Source organism: Ornithorhynchus anatinus, chromosome X2 (genome assembly GCF_004115215.2).
Source record: "Ornithorhynchus anatinus isolate Pmale09 chromosome X2, mOrnAna1.pri.v4, whole genome shotgun sequence".
NCBI classification, from domain to species: domain Eukaryota; kingdom Metazoa; phylum Chordata; class Mammalia; order Monotremata; family Ornithorhynchidae; genus Ornithorhynchus; species Ornithorhynchus anatinus.
The window spans coordinates 13,969,703-13,988,046 of NC_041750.1; the positions used below are offsets into that span (position 1 = coordinate 13,969,703).

The window sequence follows — 18,344 nt, forward strand, 5'->3', positions numbered from 1 at the left end:
TCCGTAAGATGTGCACTATTAGGCCAGTACACTTTAAGTCCAGAGGACGGAGAACATCTATGCCCCCCATACTGGTCCACGGGGCAGTTAAGCCAGTACATCTTAGTGCTGATTGATCCATGCTTCCCACTGAAGCGTCCTCAGTCAGGAGCTCAGGCTGTCCTCTCATTTCTCTTGAGCAGCTTCCCTGAATGTCTATATGAGACTTGCAGGGGAGCTAGTATTTTTTAGGGCATTTGTTAAGCACTTACTATGTGGCAGGCACTGTATACTAAGCCCTGGGGTAGATACAAGCTAATCAAGTGGGACACAGTCCCTGTCCCACATGGGACTCACAGCCTTAATCCTCATTTTACAGATGAGGTAATTGAGACACAGAGAAATTAAGTGACTTGTCCAAGATCACACAGTACGCAAGCGGCAGAGCCAACATTAGAGCCCGGGCCTTTTTGACTCCCAAGCTCTATCCACTAGGCCACACTGCTTCTCTAATTCCAGTGGTTGTTGAGGTGGTTGTCTTCTGGGTAATGCGTAATTCTTTCTCCTCTTCAACCAAGGGCAAGGGTACACTATTGGCCTGAGACAAGATAGAGTCACCAATTCTCACCACCAGAGTCCAGGAGGGTGAGTTCTCTCTCCCACACCAGAAGGGACTAAACTGCTCATTACCCAGGATCATTACTAGGATCGAGTAAGCACCCGGTACAGTGTTCTACATACAGCAACTGCTCAGTAAATACCAATGATGAAGTGTTTATGATGTCCGGAACGTTGTACTGTACCAGTCGCCTGGAGGGTGTATAAAAGAACTGATTCTTGCAATTGAGACATTTAAAATCTAATGGAGAAAAATGGGCACATGGCCCAATATTCAACAGGCAGAATAAGGGTAGGCACGTCTTTTGTGCAGAAGATTCAAACCAAATGAACCATCTGAGCAGTTGGTACACAAAAAGACATATAATCTAGTGCCGTCCCTCCACGTGACAAATGCCACTGTAGAAGAGGCAGAGTGATGACATCACTGCACCGTGTGGCTGCTTCTTAGCAACAGCCGTTGCTGTCAGCGGGGATGGGACAAGGGAGAGGGAAGGGGAAAGGATGGGAGGGGAAGGAAGGAGAGGATGGTAAAAGAGTCACAGAAGTGACGGGAGGAGAGGGGAAGCAAATCGTTGTGGCTAGAGGTCATTGTAACAAGTCAGCACACATCTTTGCCCAGTAGCCCCAGTGGTATGGCAACTATAAAACCTTGTGGAAGCTTGAGGAGGCACTTAGGGCATCCTTCTGCCTAGTAGGGTACTATAGGTATGTAGACCTGTCCTCCGTAGTCCAAGAAGACACTACTTGAGGTCCATCTGTGAGCATGCACGTGGCTGAAAAGGACAATGCGGGATGCACAGTCCCAGCCACATTGTACACACAAAAAGATGACCTCTTGTTTGGTTGCTGTACTTCATATTTGCAGATGAAGGTGCTGTCGTCTCTTTTGTCTCCTTGTCTCTCAGCACGCAGAAGGAGTTAAGCACAAACACCTTCGGGGAGCATCTTTCACAGATTCATTTTTATTACATTAATCATTAAGCTTGGTGACTCACATCAGATTTTGATCTGTGTATGATATCTTGCTAAAGCACAGTTTTAAAATACTACCAGAAACAAAAACTAAGAAGCTGTGCTAGAGAGAGTTTTAGTAAAGACAAGCTCAATGTACTAGTAAAATCAGTAAGGCCCACAATGAAAACTTGAGCCTTTTTCAAAGTATAGTTTCATGAATGCAAGATTAATACTGTAGAAGGTCTATTCGTTTAGATCCTGAAGAACGGCAAGAAGATATTCCTTAGCTGTGGAAAAAAATGAAAGAAGCATCAGTTCAACTTCAAAAAAATCTAAGCTGAAAAATAAAAAAAAACCCCTCATTTTCATTGCTTTTGATACTCCAACAATGCCGGTAGATTCTCTCAGTCCAGTCACTGTGTGGAAGAGCATGAGCTGCCATAAATGGTCAGCAGTAGTAGTATTTATTAAGCATCTACTGTGTACCATACTGTGTATAGAGATAGGGTCTCTGGCCCCCAAGGAGCTCACCATCTAAGAAGATCAGAGAAAGCAGATCGATCTTACAGCCCCCGTGGATGTACACAGTTAAGGGATAGGTTTCCCTCCTTCCCCTCTCCCCGAGATCCCTACTCACCCATTCTGCTGCAGCCTGTAAAATTTGTTCTTAGTGGGCAACCCCAGAAAGTGGCGTGAGATGGGACAGGAAAGGAAAAGAGTGGACGGGGGGGCTCTCTTTGTGAGTCAGTTGGAGTTCTCCCCGGCTCTGGACAATATGCTGCTCAGAGGAGCTTGGCTGTCAGGTTGAACAAGTAAGTGCCCGCAGGCGATGCGGGGAGGCAGCCAGGAAGGGAGAGAGATGGTAGAGAAGCAGCGTGGCTCAGTGGAAAGAGCACGGGCTTTGGAGTCAGAGCTCATTAGTTCAAATCCCAGCTCTGCCACTTGTCAGCTGTGTGACTGTGGGCAAGTCACTTAACTTCTCTGTGCCTCAGTTACCTCATCTGTAAAATGGGGATTAAGGCTGTGAGCCCCACGTGGGACAACCTGATTCCCCTGTGTCTACCCCAGCGCTTAGAACAGTGCTCGGCACATAGTAAGCACTTAACAAATACCAACATTATTATTATTAGTAGTAGTAGTAAGAGCACGTATTAAGGGCCTACTGTGGGCAAAGCCCGGGGAAAAAGTACAATATGGATGAGAATTAGGCACGATTTCTGGTTCTAGAAGGATGACGGGCACTTCTCTGCAGTTTAGGAGGGTGAGTGTGTTTTCCCACACCAGAAAGGGAGAATATAATTTGTTGAATGCTAAAACTGCAGACTCTTAATCCTATCATCCTTAATGATGGCATTAAAGCAGTTGAATCCAGTTCCACTGAGAATGAAAGGTCACAGAAAAGTTGTACTTGTCCCATGTTTGAAGCAGAGAATCAAGCTTTCATTCATTCATTCAATCAATCATATTTATTGAGTGCTTACTGTGTGCAGAGCACAGCATTCAGTGTGCGTGGGAGAGGACAACACAACAAAAAACAGACACATTCCTTGCCCACAATAAACTTACTTTACTTACTCCTTTCCATGGAAAAATACAGCACTCCTATTAATTCAGTGTTATTTAAAAACATAAATTTATGGTTAACATAGTTCCCAACTGTATTTTCTAACTACGCAGAGTTAAAGATGAATGTTCGGGAACCAATTTCATTTTGTTTACACACAAAATGGAATTTTAAGAAGATCGATTGAGATTGACTTTATTTATCAGTCTTTGAAACCCGGAATCTGATCCATAAAAGGAGAGCAAAATGCACCTATGTGACGACAGGTTACACTAAGCATAAAGAATATAAATTCAGGACATACATCTACGTGGATGATACCCAAATCTACATATCCTCCCCTGTTCTCTCTCCCTCCCTCCAGGCTCGCACGCCCTCCTGCCTTCAGGACATCTCCACATGGCTGTCTGCCCGCCACCTGAAAGAAGCAGCGTGGCTCAGTGGAAAGAGCCTGGGCTTTGGAGTCAGAGCTCATGAGTTCAAATCCCAGCTCTGCCACTTGTCAGCTGTGTGACTGTGGGCAAGTCACTTAACTTCTCTGTGCCTCAGTTACCTCATCTGTAAAATGAGGATGAAGACTGTGAGCCCCACGTGGGACAACCCGATGACCCTGTGTCTACCCCAGCGCTTAGAACAGTGCTCTGCACATAGTAAGCGCTTAACAAATACCAACATTATTATTATTAAAATGTCTAAGACTGGGCTCCTTATCTTCCCTCCCAAACCCTGTCCTCTCCTTGGCTTTCCCATCACTGTGGACAGCACTACCATCCTTCCCGTCTCACAAGCCCACAACTTTGGTGTCATCCTTGACTCCACTCTCTCATTCACCCCACATACCCAATCCATCACCAAAACCTGCCAGTCTCACCTTCACAACATTGCCAAGATCTGCCCTTTCCTCTCCATCCAAACTGCTACCTTGCTGTTTCAAGCTCTCGTAATATCCCGATTGGATTACTGCATCAGCCTCCTTTCTGATCTCCCAAACTCTGTCTCTCCCCACTTCAGTCTATACTTCACTCTCCTGCCCGGATTATCTTTTTATAGAAACCTTCTGGGCATGTCACCTCTCCTCCTCAAAAATCTCCAATGGTTGCCTATCCACCTTTGTAGCAAGCAAAAACTCCTCACTACTATTGGCTTCAAAGCTCTCCAACACCTTGCCCTCTCCTACCTCACCTCCCGTCTCGCCTTCTACAGCCCAGCTTGCACACTCCGCTCCTCTGCCGCTAACCTTCTCACTGTGCCTCGTTCTCACCTGTCCCACCATCGATCCCTGGTCCGGGTCCTACCTCTGGCCTGGAATGCCCTCCTTCCTCAAATTCACCAAACTAGCACACTTTCCCTCTTCAAAGACCTACTAAAAGCTCACCTCCTCCAGGAGGCCTTTCTGTTTATATCTATAATTCTATTTTTTGACACTGATGCTATTGAGGCCTGTTTACTTGTTTTGATGTCTGCTCCCCCCTTTTAGACTGTGAGCCTGTCTTGGGCAGGGGTTGTCTCTATTTGTTGCTGAATTGTACTTTTCAAGCACTTAGTACAGTGCTCTGCTCACAGTAAGCGCTCAATAAATATGATTGAATATATGAATGAAAGACAACACTCACGCCCTATGCATTGGTTCTTTATTTTTCCAAATATCTACTGGCTTTTGGGGAAAAGTAATTTAAGACTGCACTTCCTAATTCTACTGGGATGATCTTTCATTCATTTAAGGGCACTTTTGGAGTGGCTCCAGTGGGAAAAGTATTGTACTGAGCCCTGGGGAAGGGTTCAATAGGGGATTCATTAGACAGGATCCCTGGGCCTCAGGGGGCTCCCAATCTAAAAGAGGGGCAGTGGGGTGGGGGATGAGGACACGAGGAAAGATTGAAATGACAAACCCTCCCTTGACCTCACAACTCCCTCCAGTTATCACCCCATCTCCCTCCTACCATAACTCTTCATACTCCGGGAGAGAATTGTCCCCACCTCCTGTCTCCACTTTCTCTCCACCGATTCTCTTCCGTCATCCCCTCTGATCTAGTTTTTTTTTTCTTAGGTACTTGTTAAACACTTACTATGTGTCACACACTGTTCTAAGCACTGGGGTAGATACAGTTAACAAGGCCAGATACAGTCCCCGTCCCATATGAGGCTCACAGTCTAAGTAGGAGGGAGACTGCTACTTACAGTTGAAGAAACTGAGGTACATAGAAGTTAAGTGACTGACCCAAGGCTCTGAGCCCTCCTACTTAGCTTGTGAGCCCCATGAGGACAGGGACTGTGTCCCACCTAACTAACTTGTACCTACCCCAGTGCTTAGAACATTTCTTGACACATAGTAAGTACTCAACAAATACCATAAAAAAGTGGCAGAGCTGGGATTAGAACCCAGGCTCTCTTGCTCCCACATCCGTTCTCTTTCCACTAGGCCACGCTGCTTCTCTGGTTTCCAGCCCCTTCACTCCATGGAAACTGCCATCTCTAACATCATCAGTGACCTTCTTCTTGCCAAATCTGACGGCCTCTACTCCATCTAAATCCTCCCTGACCTCGGCTGCCTTCAACACTGCAGACCACCCCCTTCCCCAGGAAATGTTAGCTACCTTTGGCTTCACTGACACTGTCCTCTTCTGGTTCTGTTCCTATCTCTCTGACAGCTCCTTCTCGGTCTCTTATGCAGGATGCTCCTCTGCCTCTGACAGTTGGGGTCCCTCAAGGTTCAGTTCTGGGTCTCCTTCTATTCTTCATCTACACCCACTCCCTTGGAGGACTCATTTGCTCCCATGGCTTCAACTACCACCCCTATGCAGATGATACCCAACTCTACCTCTCTGGCCCTGATCTCTCTCCTTCTCTGCAGGCTCGCATTTCCTCTGGCCTTCAAGACATCTCTCTACCTGCTCGTCCCGCTGACGCCTCAAACTGAACATGTCTAAAACTAAATCCTTCACCTTCCCCCCCCAAATCCTGCCCACCCCCACATCTTTCCCATCACCTACTATCCTCCCTATCTCACAAGCCCATAACCGTGGCAAGTTCCTCAACTCATCTCTTTCATTTAACCCACGTGTACAATTTGTCACCAAATCCTGTCAGTTCTACCTTCACAACATTAGTAAAACCTGCCCTTTCCTAACCATCCAAACTGCTAACACATCACTTAAAGCACTTATCCTATCCTGCATCTGCCTCCTCACTGACCTCCCTGCCTCCTGTCTCTCCCCACTCCAGTCCACACTTCACTCTGCTGCCCAGATCGTTTTTCTAAAAAAACCTATTCAGTCCATGTTTCCCCACTCCTCACGAACTTCCAGGGGTTCTCCATTACCTCTGCATCAAACAGAAACTCCTTACCATCACTGAAAGCACTTACTCAATTCACCCCCTCCTACCTTATCTCGCTGATCTACTACAGCGCAGCCCGCACGCTTTGCTCCTCCAGTGCTCGCTTGCCCACTGTGCCTTGATCTCGTCAATCACGTCATCAATCCCTTTCCCATGACCTCCACTTGCCTGGAACTCCTTCCCCTTCCATATGTGTCCCACCTCCACTCTCTCCACCTTCGAAGCCTTATTAAAATCGCATCTCCTTCAAGAGGCCTTCCACGACTAAGCTCTCTTTTCCCTGACTCCCTCTCCCTTCTGCCATCATCTACGCACTTGGATCTGAGCCCTTGGAGCTCTTGGTATTTACCCCACTCTCAGCCCCTCTGCACTTATGTTCATAGCCATAATTTATTTATTTATATTCATGTTTGTCTCCTCTTCTAGACGGTAAGCTCGCTGGGGGCAGGGACCGGGTCTACCAACTCTGTTGCACTCTATTCTCCCAAGGGCTTAGAAGAGTGCACTGCACACTGTAAGCACTCAATAAATACCACTGACTGATCGATAAAGACAACACAAAGACACAAATACAGATTTTGCTATTGAATGATAACCTCCCGAGATGGCATTTCTTAAACCGGAATACAATTTGAACTTTCCAAAATCTTTCTGCTCACAGATATGATCAACCTCATTACTTAACACAGCCTTATGCAACTGCAGAGCCCTGGATTGCGTACGGCCTGCTGGATTGCTCGTGGTGGGGGTGGGGGGGGGTGACCCTGAACCTTCTTTTTCTACTTCGAAAATAGACTCCCAAAGAGCGTACGCACCGTCTGCCTTCCACGGTGCGGGGGAAGTACGCACCACTTGCCTTCCGTGGTGCGAGCTGTTCTCTATCTCCCTCCTGTCCCCTCCTCTGCCTTCTAGACCGATTTTGTCACCTTTCCCTCCTTCCTACTCTCACTCCTTTCACCTGCACTGTGTTTGGGAACTTCAACCTCCATGTGGAGTTTGCTCTGAAGCCCCTGGCCACCCACTTCCTCAGTCTACTCAACTTTGCCGATTGCTCACCTAACTCCACCTCTCAGCCAGATACAGGTTCAATAGCATCTCTAGACAATGCCCCATCTCTAACCTTACCAACTCTGACCAACTCTTACCCAACCAGTCTTCTAACCTGTCCTGCCCAGAAATCCATGACCTCTACACTCTGGATCCACTCATCCTGTCCCAAGCGGTCATATTCCTCCCATCCACCTCAACACCTCTCTCACCACCAAATAACTTCCTGGCCCCCTTGTCCCTCTGTCACTCTTGCACCAGCAACCCCCTGCCCTGGATCACCACCACAGTCCACTTTCTCCATTTCTGGGCTTGGGCAGCTGATCCCTGCTGGTGAAAACTCAGGCACCAGGATAACTTCTTCCCCTGGGAATTCACTCTGACCTGCTCTATTTCAGCTCACTTTTCTGCTCAGCAACTATTTTATTCCTCGCTCACTGACTCCCATGCCTGCAGCCCCACCGACTTCTGCCAACTTTCAACTCCTTCTTGAAGCCTCCAGTGTCCCCACTGCCTCTCTCCCAAAGTCCTGCTGATCTCACCAGCATTTTTCAGGGTAAAATAGAAACCACTGGGCATGAATTTTGCAAAGTTCTTCTTTCCCTTTCTCACAGCTCTACTCCCTCTTCCTTCTCTTCCACCTTCCCTGCTCACAAGAAGCTTACACTCTAGGGGAGGAGACTGACAGAGGAATCAGAATAAATCAAGTGAATGTTCTATAAGAATATTAGTAGTAAGTGAATTGCATTTTCAATGGATAATACCTAGATCGTAAAGGGAGGTTGACTAAAAATAAACACAGAACCCTAGACGCAGATGATGGGTTGCTACATTCAGGGTAGGGATAATTACCCAGGCAAGTATTGCTGTAAAAGGTGGGATTTTAAGAGGCCTTCGGAGGTGAGGAGGATTAAGGTCTGGTGGAATTCGGGGCGGGGGTCGGGGGAAAAAGGAGCTCTCGGTTGCAGGGATGGTATGAGTGAGCTGAGTTGAGAGCACAGGTTGGAGGTGGGCTTGGGTGGAGCAAATAGTTCTAGCAGGGAACGTATGGGAAAACTGAGGCCCAGAGAAGGTGAGTATGACTTACCCAAGGTCACGCGACAGACAAATGGCAGAGCCAGGACTAGAACCCGGGTCTCCGGACTCCCGGGTCCGTGCTGATTCCACTAGGCCCCACTGGTTTGGAGGAGAAAGATGATATGTGCCAAGCGAGGTTTCAGGGAAATGATCTGGGCCGGAGTGCCATTTTACCAATCAATCAGTGGTATTCACTGAGTGCTTTCTGTGTTCAGAGCTCTGTACTAAGCCCTTGGGAAAGTACAATATAACAGAGTCGGTAGACGTGTTTCCTGCCCGAAACAAGGTTTTACAGTCTAGAGGACTGTAAGGACTGTAGAGGTCTTCAGTAAGCGTTGTTGTCCACTTCACCCAGCCATCAGAATCGAAAGCCAAGGTAGATGTCTCACTTTAGATTTTTGGCTTTGATCAACTTAGGTCCAAATACCTGTCTGATATGCTTCGAAACAGCACTTAATGCCAAATGTATAAGGATGTGGGGGCTTTTTAAAGTTACAAAAAGTCGCTTGAAATATTAAATTACCTGGGATCACCAAGATTTCATATTTCTCTGTTTTAATCCTCAGAAGAGTTAGGGAATCTTGAGGATTAAATTCTTTCACAGCGTATCCTGCTAGTTCTATAAGGTGATGAAGATGCCTTCCATATTGAACTGTAGTAGCATAATTTAGGCTCGTTTTAAGTGGAATGCCTATAAAAATAAGAGTGAATACAAAACATACTGTTAACTGCACAGATCATCTCTGCCTGCTAAAGAGCACATTCAAATGAAAATCCATAAATGACTATTCTCTATTCATTAGCTGCTTCTCTCACAAAATTGAAATTTCAGATGAGGGTTTACTAGAAAATCTTTAGAAAGATAAATCTAGATTATATCATCTTAGAGTTTATTTACTAGAGAAGGAGCATGGAGTAGTGGATAGAGCACGGGCCTGGGAGTCAGAAGTTCCTGGGTTCTAATTCTGACTCCGCCACTTGTCTGCTGTGCGACCTTGGGCAAGTCACTTCCCTGGGCTTCAGTTACCTCATCTGTAAAAAGGGGATTGAGACTGTGAACCCCACGTGGGACAGGGACTGTGTCCAACGCTATTTGCTTGTCACCACCCCAGCACTTAGTACAGTGCCTGGCACATAGTAAGCACAGTGCTTGGCCCATAGTAAGCACAGTCCTTGGCACATAGTAAACGTTTAAGAAATACCATTATTATTCCCATCAGTCTGTTGTTAGCAATCATCAGCACAACTATTTATTAAGTTCTTATACTTAATAACTCTGATGTACCATACTACACATTACAGAAAATACATAGTAATCGATGAAGTCACCGAGAAGCCACTTGGAGGTATCTGTTCAAAATGGCGTAAATGGACTGTGTTAATTGGCACTAAATGTAGTTATTTTGGTCATATGCATTCACACAGAGATAGCTATTCTTCATAAACAAAGACCCAGTTACCGATAGTGATGTTTTATCCTTGTGTCTGGCTGAAAAAGTGCTGAACATAAACCAAAGGTAGGTGGAGTGCTTTTTTTTTGGTCCCCTGCTTCACTCAGTTGAACAGTGTATTCCACAAGTGTTGCCAAAAGCCACGACGGCCTCTTCGAAAACTGAGAACCCAATATAAAGTTCCTGATTGACACAGAACTTGAGTTTAGGGTGGCAGGGTGAAAACTGCACTCGATTTGTCCTTGTAGGAGTGGTGATGGACAAATCTTCACTAATTCTCACCCTTGGCTTCAAAGCTCTCCATCACCTTGCCCCTTCCTACCTCTCTTCCCTTCTCTCTTTCTACCACCCACCCCGCACGCTCCGCTCCTCTGCCGCCCACCTCCTCACCATCCCTCGGTCTCGCCTATCCCGCCGTCGACCCCTGGGTCACGTCCTCCCGCGGTCCTGGAACGCCCTCCCTCCTCACCTCCGCCAAACTGATTCTCTTCCCCTCTTCAAAACCCTACTTAAAACTCACCTCCTCCAAGAGGCATTCCCAGACTGAGCTCCTCTTCTCCCTCTACTCCCTCTGCCATCCCCCCTTTACCTCTCCGCAGCTTAACCCTCTTTTTCCCCTTTTCCCTCTGCTCCTCCCCCTCTCCCTTCCCATCCCCACAGCACTGTACTCGTCCGCTCAACTGTATATATTTTCGTTACCCTATTTATTTTGTTAATGAATTGTACATCGCCTTCATTCTATTTAGTTGCCATTGTTTTTAAGAGATGTTCTTCCCCTTGACTCTATTTATTGCCATTGTTCTTGTCTGTCCGTCTCCCCCGATTAGACTGTAAGCCCGTCAAACAGCAGGGACTGTCTCTATCTGTTGCCGACTTGTTCATCCCAAGCGCTTAGTACAGTGCTCTGCACATAGTAAGCGCTCAATAAATACTATTGAATGAATGAAAGGGTGATGATTACCCTCATTTTGCCATGTATTCATTCATTCAATAGTATTTACTGAGCACTTACTATGTGCAGAGCACTGTACTAAGTGCTTGGAATGTACAATTCAACAACAGATAGAGACAATCCCTGCCCAGTGACGGGCTCACAGTCTAATCGGGGGAGACAGATGGATAAAAATAAGACAACATAATCACGATAAATGGAATCAAGGGGATGTACGCCTCATGAACAAAATAAATAGGGTAATAAAAATATACACAAATATATTCAAATGAGCACAGTGCTGAGGGGACGGGAAGGGAGGGGGGAGGAGCAGAGGGAAAGGGGGCTTAGCTGAGGGGAGGTGAAGGGGAGAAGGGGGAGGGAGCAGAGTGCCGAGGGGCAGCCGAGAGGGAGCAGAGGGAGCAGAGGAAAAAGGGGAAGCTCAGTCTGGGAAGGCCTCTCGGAGGTGAGCTCTCAGTAGGGCTTTGAAGAGGGGAAGAGAGTTAGTTTGGCGGAGGTGAGGAGGGAGGGCAATCTAGGACAGTGGTAGGACGTGGGCCAGAGGTCGACGGCGGGATGGGGGTGAACGGGGGACGGTGAGGAGGTGAGCAGCAGAGGAGTGGAGCATGCGGGCTGGGCAGTAGAAAGAGAGAAGAGAGGTGAGGTAGGAGGGGACAAGGTGATGGAGAGCCTTGAAGCCCAGAGTGAGGCGTTTTTGTTTCGTGCGGAGATTGATAGACAGCCACTGGAGGCTTTTGAGGAGGGGAGTGACATGTCCAGAGAGTTTCTGTAGGAAGATGATCTGGGCAGCGGAATGAAGAAAAGACTGGCATGGGGAGAGACAGGAGGAAGGGAGCTCAGAGAGAAGACTGACACGATAATCCAGCCGGGATATTATGAGAGCTTGTACCACTACGATAGCCGTTTGGATGGAGAGGAAAGAGCGGATCTTGGCGATATTGTAAAGGTGAGACCGGCAGGCGTTGGTGATGGATTGGATGTTTGGGGTGAATGAGAGACCTGAGTCGAGGATAACACCAAGGTTGTGGGCTTGAGAGACGGGAAGGATGGTCGTACCGTCCATGGTGACAGGGAAGTCAGGAAGAGAACAGGGTTTGGGAGGGAAGATAAGGAGCTCAGTTTTGGACATGTTGAGTTTTAGGTGGCAGGCAGACATCCTGGTGGAGACGTCCTGGAGGCAGGAGGAGATACGAGCCTGAAGGGATGGGGAGAGAACAGGGGAGCAGATGTAGATTTGGGTGTCATCTGCATAGAGATGGTAGTTGAAGCCATGCGAGCGAATGAGTTCACCAAGGGAGGAAGTATAGATGGAGAACCGAAGAGGGCCAAGAACTGACCCTTGAGGAACCCCTACAGTTAGAGGATGGGAGGGGGAGGAGGAGCCCGCGAAGGAGATCGAGAATGAATGGCCAGAAAGATAAGAGGAGAACCGGGAGAGGACGGAGTCTGTGAAGCCAAGGTGAGATAAGGTGTGGAGGAGAAGGGGATGGTCGACAGTGTCAAAGGCAGCTGAGCGGTCGAGGAGGATTAGGATGGAGTAGGAGCCATTGGATTTGGCAAGAAGGAGATCATGGGTGACCTTTGAGAGAGCAGTCTTGGTGGAGTGGAGAGGATGGAAGCCAGATTGGAGGGGGTCCAGGAGAGAGTTGGAGTTGAGGAATTCAAGGCAGCGAGGGTAGATGACTCGTTCTAGGAGTTTGGAAAAGAAGGGTAGGAGGGAGATAGGACGATAACTGGATGGGGAAGAGGGGTCGAGAGAGGGTTTTTTTAGGATGGCGGAGACATGGGCATGTTTGAAAGCAGAGGGCAAGAAGCCATTGGGGAGTGAGCGGTTAAAGATAGAAGTTAAGGAGGGGAGGAGGGAAGGGGGGATGGTTTTTATAAGGTGAGCGGGAATGGGGTCCGAAGCACAGGTGGAAGGTGTGGCACTTGTGAAGAGGGAGGAGATCTCTGCTGAGGATACTGCAGGGAAGGATGGGAAAGTAGGGCAAAGGGACTCCAGAAGCAGAACAGGCGGGTCTGGAGAGAGCACAGCCCTGGGAGTCGGAAGGACCTGGTTCTAATCTTGGCTCTGCTGGGTGACCTCGGACAAGTCACTCAATTTCCCTGCCCCTCACTCTTCTCATCTGTTAATGGGTACTGACGCAGTCCCCGCCCTCAAGGAGCTTACAGTGTAATGGGAGGCCCTGAAACTGAAATCAATTAGCAGGTAGGGGGAAGCAACCCGGTTTAAAGACACGGACATAACTGCCATGGGGGGATGGGGTGTGAGAGGGCTCGAGTACATAGGTGATGTCGTATGTTTGCAACTTTCCACACTAGCATCAGAATTCAGGATGGAGTCAATTATTATCTCTTGGTCCATTATCTGAAATTCATTATGGTCCTTCTTAAGCCCTTAAAATGTGCCAAGCACTGAACACTGGGGTAGATAAAAGTTGATCGCAGCCTCACAGTCTCAATCCCCATTCTACTGATGAGGTCCCGGAGGCACAGAGAAGTGAATTAACTTGCCCAGGGTCACACACGACAGACAAGCAGTGGAGCCGCGATTAGAAGCCAGGTCCTTCCGGCCCCTGCTCTATCCACTAAGCCGCACCGCTTCTAAACTAGTAGGCTATATAAACGTAGGCCATATAAATGGTTTTCCTAGACTGAGAAATTCCCAGACCTGCTCAGAAATTCCCAGCGGTACACTCTTCAAATTCAGGAGTGAAACCAACAGCCGTAAGAACTATCATAACTCAAACATTTCCCCCTTTTTAAATAGTTACCAAACAATAAAGATTGGGGGTTGGAATCGTATTTAGGTTTTTTAGAAGAACCAAGGGCTTGGGAGTCAGAGGTCATGGGTTCTAATCCCGACTCTGCCGCCCATCAGCCGTGTGACTTTGGGTAAGTCACTTCACTTCTCTGTGCCTCAGTTCCCTCATCTGTAAAATGGGGGTGAAGCCTATGAGCCCCACGTGGGACAACCTGATCACCTTGCATTCCCCCCTCCCAACACCCCAGAGCTTAGAACAGTGCTTGGCAGACAGTAAGTGCTTAACAAATACCATCATCATTATTATTTTTTTTGCATAATACCCATAACTTGTTAAACTCAAAATATAGAGACCAGTTCCTTGATATCAAAGTATTTTACAAGGTTTTTTTCTTTTTTTCTTCAGGCCTGGTATAATATACGCCTACGAAGTTACACTTTAGATCTTGAAATATAGTTGAAATATATTTACCATCTGCCCTTATCACCATAACTCCAACAACCCCTCTGTGGGACAGAATCCTTTGTAGGACTGCTTCGGATCCGTGCTATAACAGATGAAAGACAGCAGTGAAAGTTAATTAACCAAAATAACTTGTTGGGGGATAAACACTTTCCTTTTTCTTCAACTTGAGAATGAACTGTCCGTTGCAAAGACATCTCAGTCCAATTCTCATGGAAACATGATTTAACTTTACTCGAGGAGTTATCTGGAGCCTCGGTGTCTTTCGGACTCAGGAAAACCTCCTGGAACACTGTAGTTGCGATTTTGGAAGAGACCACGCGTCCATCAATCAGATCCTACGAGTCATCGGGTCGATGGGAAATAGGGAATTCGGCTCTGGGCGAGGGAGATTTTCTATCATTTAAAGAAAAATATTTTGACAGCTATTTAGGACCGTACACCTTGCATATCGATGTGCATATAGGTACGCACACATACCTAATCATCATCATATCTTTCAGTGTTTCTCTATGCGTAGTATCTCGTTTCTGCACGCCGGTGGGGTTGAGTTAGTCTTTCCTTCCCGATCTACCACGGACTTGGGGAGTTAACCACAGTTTAGCGCGAAAGCTTCCTAGGTCAGATCAAATTCCGCCTTCATTAAACAGTGATAGAGAATGAGCAGAGGAAAGCCCAGAAATAGAAGAAATGAGATCCTGTGAACGGGGGATGCTTAAAGCTCGAGGACCTGGGGTCGACTTTTTAGCCGGCATGGTTATGCGGGGCCCATTGGCGATGATGAGCGGCGCGGTTGCGGGGTTTCTCTGGGCTCGGCTGCGATGGCTCAGTGGCAAGAGCCCGGGCTCCGGAGTTGGAGGATGTGGGTTCATTCATTCATTCATTCATTCAATAGTATTTATTGAGCGCTTACTTTGTGCAGAGAACTGTACTAAGCGCTTGGAATGTCCAATTCGGCAACAGATAGAGACAATCCCTGCCTAATGACGGGCTCACAGTCTAACCGAGGGAGACAGACGGCAGAGCAAAACAGAACGAAACAAAAACAAGACAACATTATCACGATAAATAAAATCAAGGGGAATTACACCTCATTAACAAAATAAACAGGGTAATAAATAATATATACAAATAATGTTGGTATTTGTTAAGTGCTTACTATGTGCAGAGCACTGTTCTAAGCACTGGGGTAGATACAGGGTAATCAGGTTGTCCCACATGAGGCTCACAGTCTTAATCCCCATTTTACAGATGAGGGAACTGAGGCCCAGAGAAGCGAAGTGACTTGCCCACAGTCACACAGCTGACAAGTGGCAGAGCAGGGATTCAAACCCATGACCTCTGGCTCCCAAGCCCATGCTCTTTCCACTGAGCCACGCTGCTTCTCTGATACAAATGAGCACAGTGCTGGGGGGCGGGGGGGAGGAGCAGAGGGAAAGGGGGCTCACCTGAGGGGAGGTGAAGGGGGAAGAGGGAGGAGCAGAGGATAGAGGGGGAGCAGAGGGAAAAGGGGGTAGGTAGCTCAGTCTGGGTAGGCCTCCCGGAGGAGGGGAGCTCTCAGTAGGGCTTTGAAGAGGGGAAGAGAGTTAGTTTGGCGGAGGTGAGGAGGGAGTCCAATCCAGGACAGCGGTAGGACGTGGGCCAGGGGTCGACGGCGGGATAGGCGTGAACGGGGGATAGTGAGGAGGTGAGTGGCAGAGGAGCAGAGTGTACAGGGTGGGCAGTAGAAAGAGAGAAGGGAGGTGAGGTAGGAAGGGGCAAGGTGATGGAGAGCTTTGAAGCCAAGAGTGAGGAGTTTTTGTTTCGTGCGGAGGTTGGTAGGCAACCACTGGAGGTTTTTGAGGGGGGGAGTGACATGGCCAGAGCGTTTCTGCAGGAAGATGATCCAGGCAGCGGAATGAAGAATAGACTGGAGCGGGGAGAGACAGGAAGAAGGGAGATCAGAGAGAAGGCTGACACAATAATCCAGCCGGGATATTATGAGAGCCTGTACCAGCACGATAGCAGTTTGGATGGAGAGGAAAGGGCGGATCCTGTCAATATTGTAAAGGTGAGACCGGCAGGCATTGGTGACGAATTGGATGTGTGGGGTGAATGAGAGAGCAGAGTCGAGGATGACACCAAGGTCGCGGGCTTGTGAGACGTGAAGGATGGTCGAGCTGTCCACAGTGACAGGGAAGCCAGGAAGAGGACAGGGTTTGGGGAGGGAAGATAAGGAGCTCAGTTTTGGACATTTGAGTTTTAAGTGGCGGGCAGACATCCAGGTGGAGACGTTCTGGAGGCAGGAAGAGATACGAGCCTGAAGGGATGGGGAGAGAACAGGGGAGCAGATGTAGATTTGGGTGTCATCTGCATAGAGACGATAGTTGAAGCTGTGGGAGCGTGGGTCCCCAGCCTCCCCACTCAGCCACTCGTCTGCTGGGTGACCTCAGGCGAGCCGCCTGATTTCTCTGTGCCCTCAGTGACCTCATCTGGGAGATGGGGATAACAACCGTGAGCCCCACGTGGGACAACCTCATTCCCTCGGATCTACCGAGGCTCTTAGAGCGGGTTTGGGCGCGCCGTCAGCGTTTGAGAAATACCCCGGAGAAGCAGCGTGGCTCAGTGGAAAGGGCGCGGGCTTGGGAGCCAGAGGTCATGGGTTCGAATCCCCACTCCGCCACTCGTCAGCTGCGTGACTTGGGGCGAGTCATTTCACTTCTCTGGGCCTCAGTGACCTCATCTGGAAAACGGGGATGAAGCCCGTGAGCCCCATGGGGGACAACCTCATCACCCTGTATTCCACCCCCCCCCCAAGGCTTAGAAGAGTGCTTGGCGCAGAGTAAGCGCTTAACCGAGGTCTTTAGCATCACTATTATCACTGTCAGAACGGCCAGCCGAGCCGCCCGGCGCCACCGCCCGCCCCCATCCCGGGCCCCTCCTCCTCTCCCCTCTCCCCTCCCTCCCAGACAGGGTGGGGGTCCGGCGAGGCTGGGGGGCGGCCGCCGCCGGCCGAGTTTACCAAGGCGGAGCGGAGCCGGCGGAGAGGCCAACCGCAGCCGCGGTCTCCGAGGGGCATCGCGGTGGCCGCTGGTTGCTAGGAGACGGGGGCGGCGATGACGTCACCCGGGGCATGCGGCCGTTGGGGGGCGCGCGCGGGGGCGGCGGGGAGCGGCCGGGCTCGGGCTGCGGGGTGGGACGGTCCGGTCTGGGCGGGCGGAGCCTCCCCCTTCCCCGGGAGCCTTTTCGGGAGACTCCCTGCCCTGCGGGCGGAGACCCTGCCGCACCCTCCCTCCTCTCCTCCTCCTCTCTCTCTTACACACTCTTTCCCTTCCTGCCCTTCCTTCTCTCCCCGGTTGCAGTAGCCATTTATGCGGGCTTGCTACCAGTATGGTACCAAACTGAAAATAAATGACATAACCGCCCTTTTTCCCTTCTAAAGGCGAGTCACTTGAAGAGTGTAAACTTTCCCAAAGTGTTCACTTTTGCCTGAGGGTGGCACCTGGGAGTGGGCTGTCTCAGGTGCGCAAGGACTAAAGAATCAGGTGGTGCCGCCATCATCTGCTCACTGAGCGGAACCGGAGGGTTTTTTGGTTTTCCTTCTTTTAATGGTGTCTGTTAGGTGCTTAATGTGCTCCGGGCACCGTACTAAGCCCTGGAGTAGCTACAAACTAATCAGGTCGGACAAACTCCGTATCTCTCGCATGGGGCTCACGGTCTTCATCCCCATTTTACAGATGAGGTAACCGAGGCAGAGGCAGATTGAGTTGCCCGGAGTCACACAGGGGGCAAGAGGCAGAGGCCGGGTCGGAAGCCGGGTCCTTCTGACTCCCAGACCCACGCTCTATCCACTAGGCCACGCTGCTTCTGATTCCACCCCTGGGTTCGGCCGTTCGTGGTCGCACCGATACCAACTGCACCAGGCTTTTGCGGGTTAGAATATGACTGGAGCATTACTATATTTTGGACTAGGATTTTCCGATGCTCTCTCTTCCCTCCTCCCACCTTCTTCTTCCACCTCCCATTCTCCTCCACCTCCTACTCCCTCTGCCACCCTCGACCTTGCGTTAATGATTTCTTACACTCAGTGCCCTTCGGCCTATCGCTTCCCGTCATCCCAACCCACGGGGACCCCAGCTGAGACAGCTTCTGAGAAA

The 18,344-nt window shown here is 49.1% G+C and overlaps 1 protein-coding gene across 1 annotated transcript; it reads right to left on the reverse strand.

Annotated features, from left to right (window-relative positions):
• Window positions 1-1,542: 1,542 nt before the first annotated feature.
• Window positions 1,543-17,295, reverse strand: LOC114807311 (dynein light chain roadblock-type 2-like). The gene is made up of 4 exons (XM_029052442.2): window positions 17,210-17,295; window positions 14,218-14,293; window positions 9,102-9,269; window positions 1,543-1,841 (listed from the first exon to the last, which is right to left on the reverse strand). Exons 1-4 carry the CDS (start codon window positions 17,264-17,266, stop codon window positions 1,798-1,800), a joined length of 345 nt encoding a protein of 114 aa, XP_028908275.1. The 5' UTR covers window positions 17,267-17,295; the 3' UTR covers window positions 1,543-1,797.
• Between the last annotated feature and the right edge of the window lie 1,049 nt (window positions 17,296-18,344).

What these genes read in the sequence shown, in the direction of transcription:
- LOC114807311 (XM_029052442.2), bottom strand. Translation starts at nt 17,266, where the DNA reads ATGCCCCTCGGAGACCGCGGCTGCGGTTGGCCTCTCCGCCGGCTCCGC. An exon ending in GCCGGCTCCGCTCCGCCTTG is followed by an intron (nt 14,294 to 17,209) that starts GTAAACTCGGCC and finishes CATCTGTTATAG; the next exon opens with CACGGATCCGAAGCAGTCCT. An exon ending in TGAAATCTTGGTGATCCCAG is followed by an intron (nt 1,842 to 9,101) that starts GTAATTTAATAT and finishes TTTTTTCCACAG; the next exon opens with CTAAGGAATATCTTCTTGCC.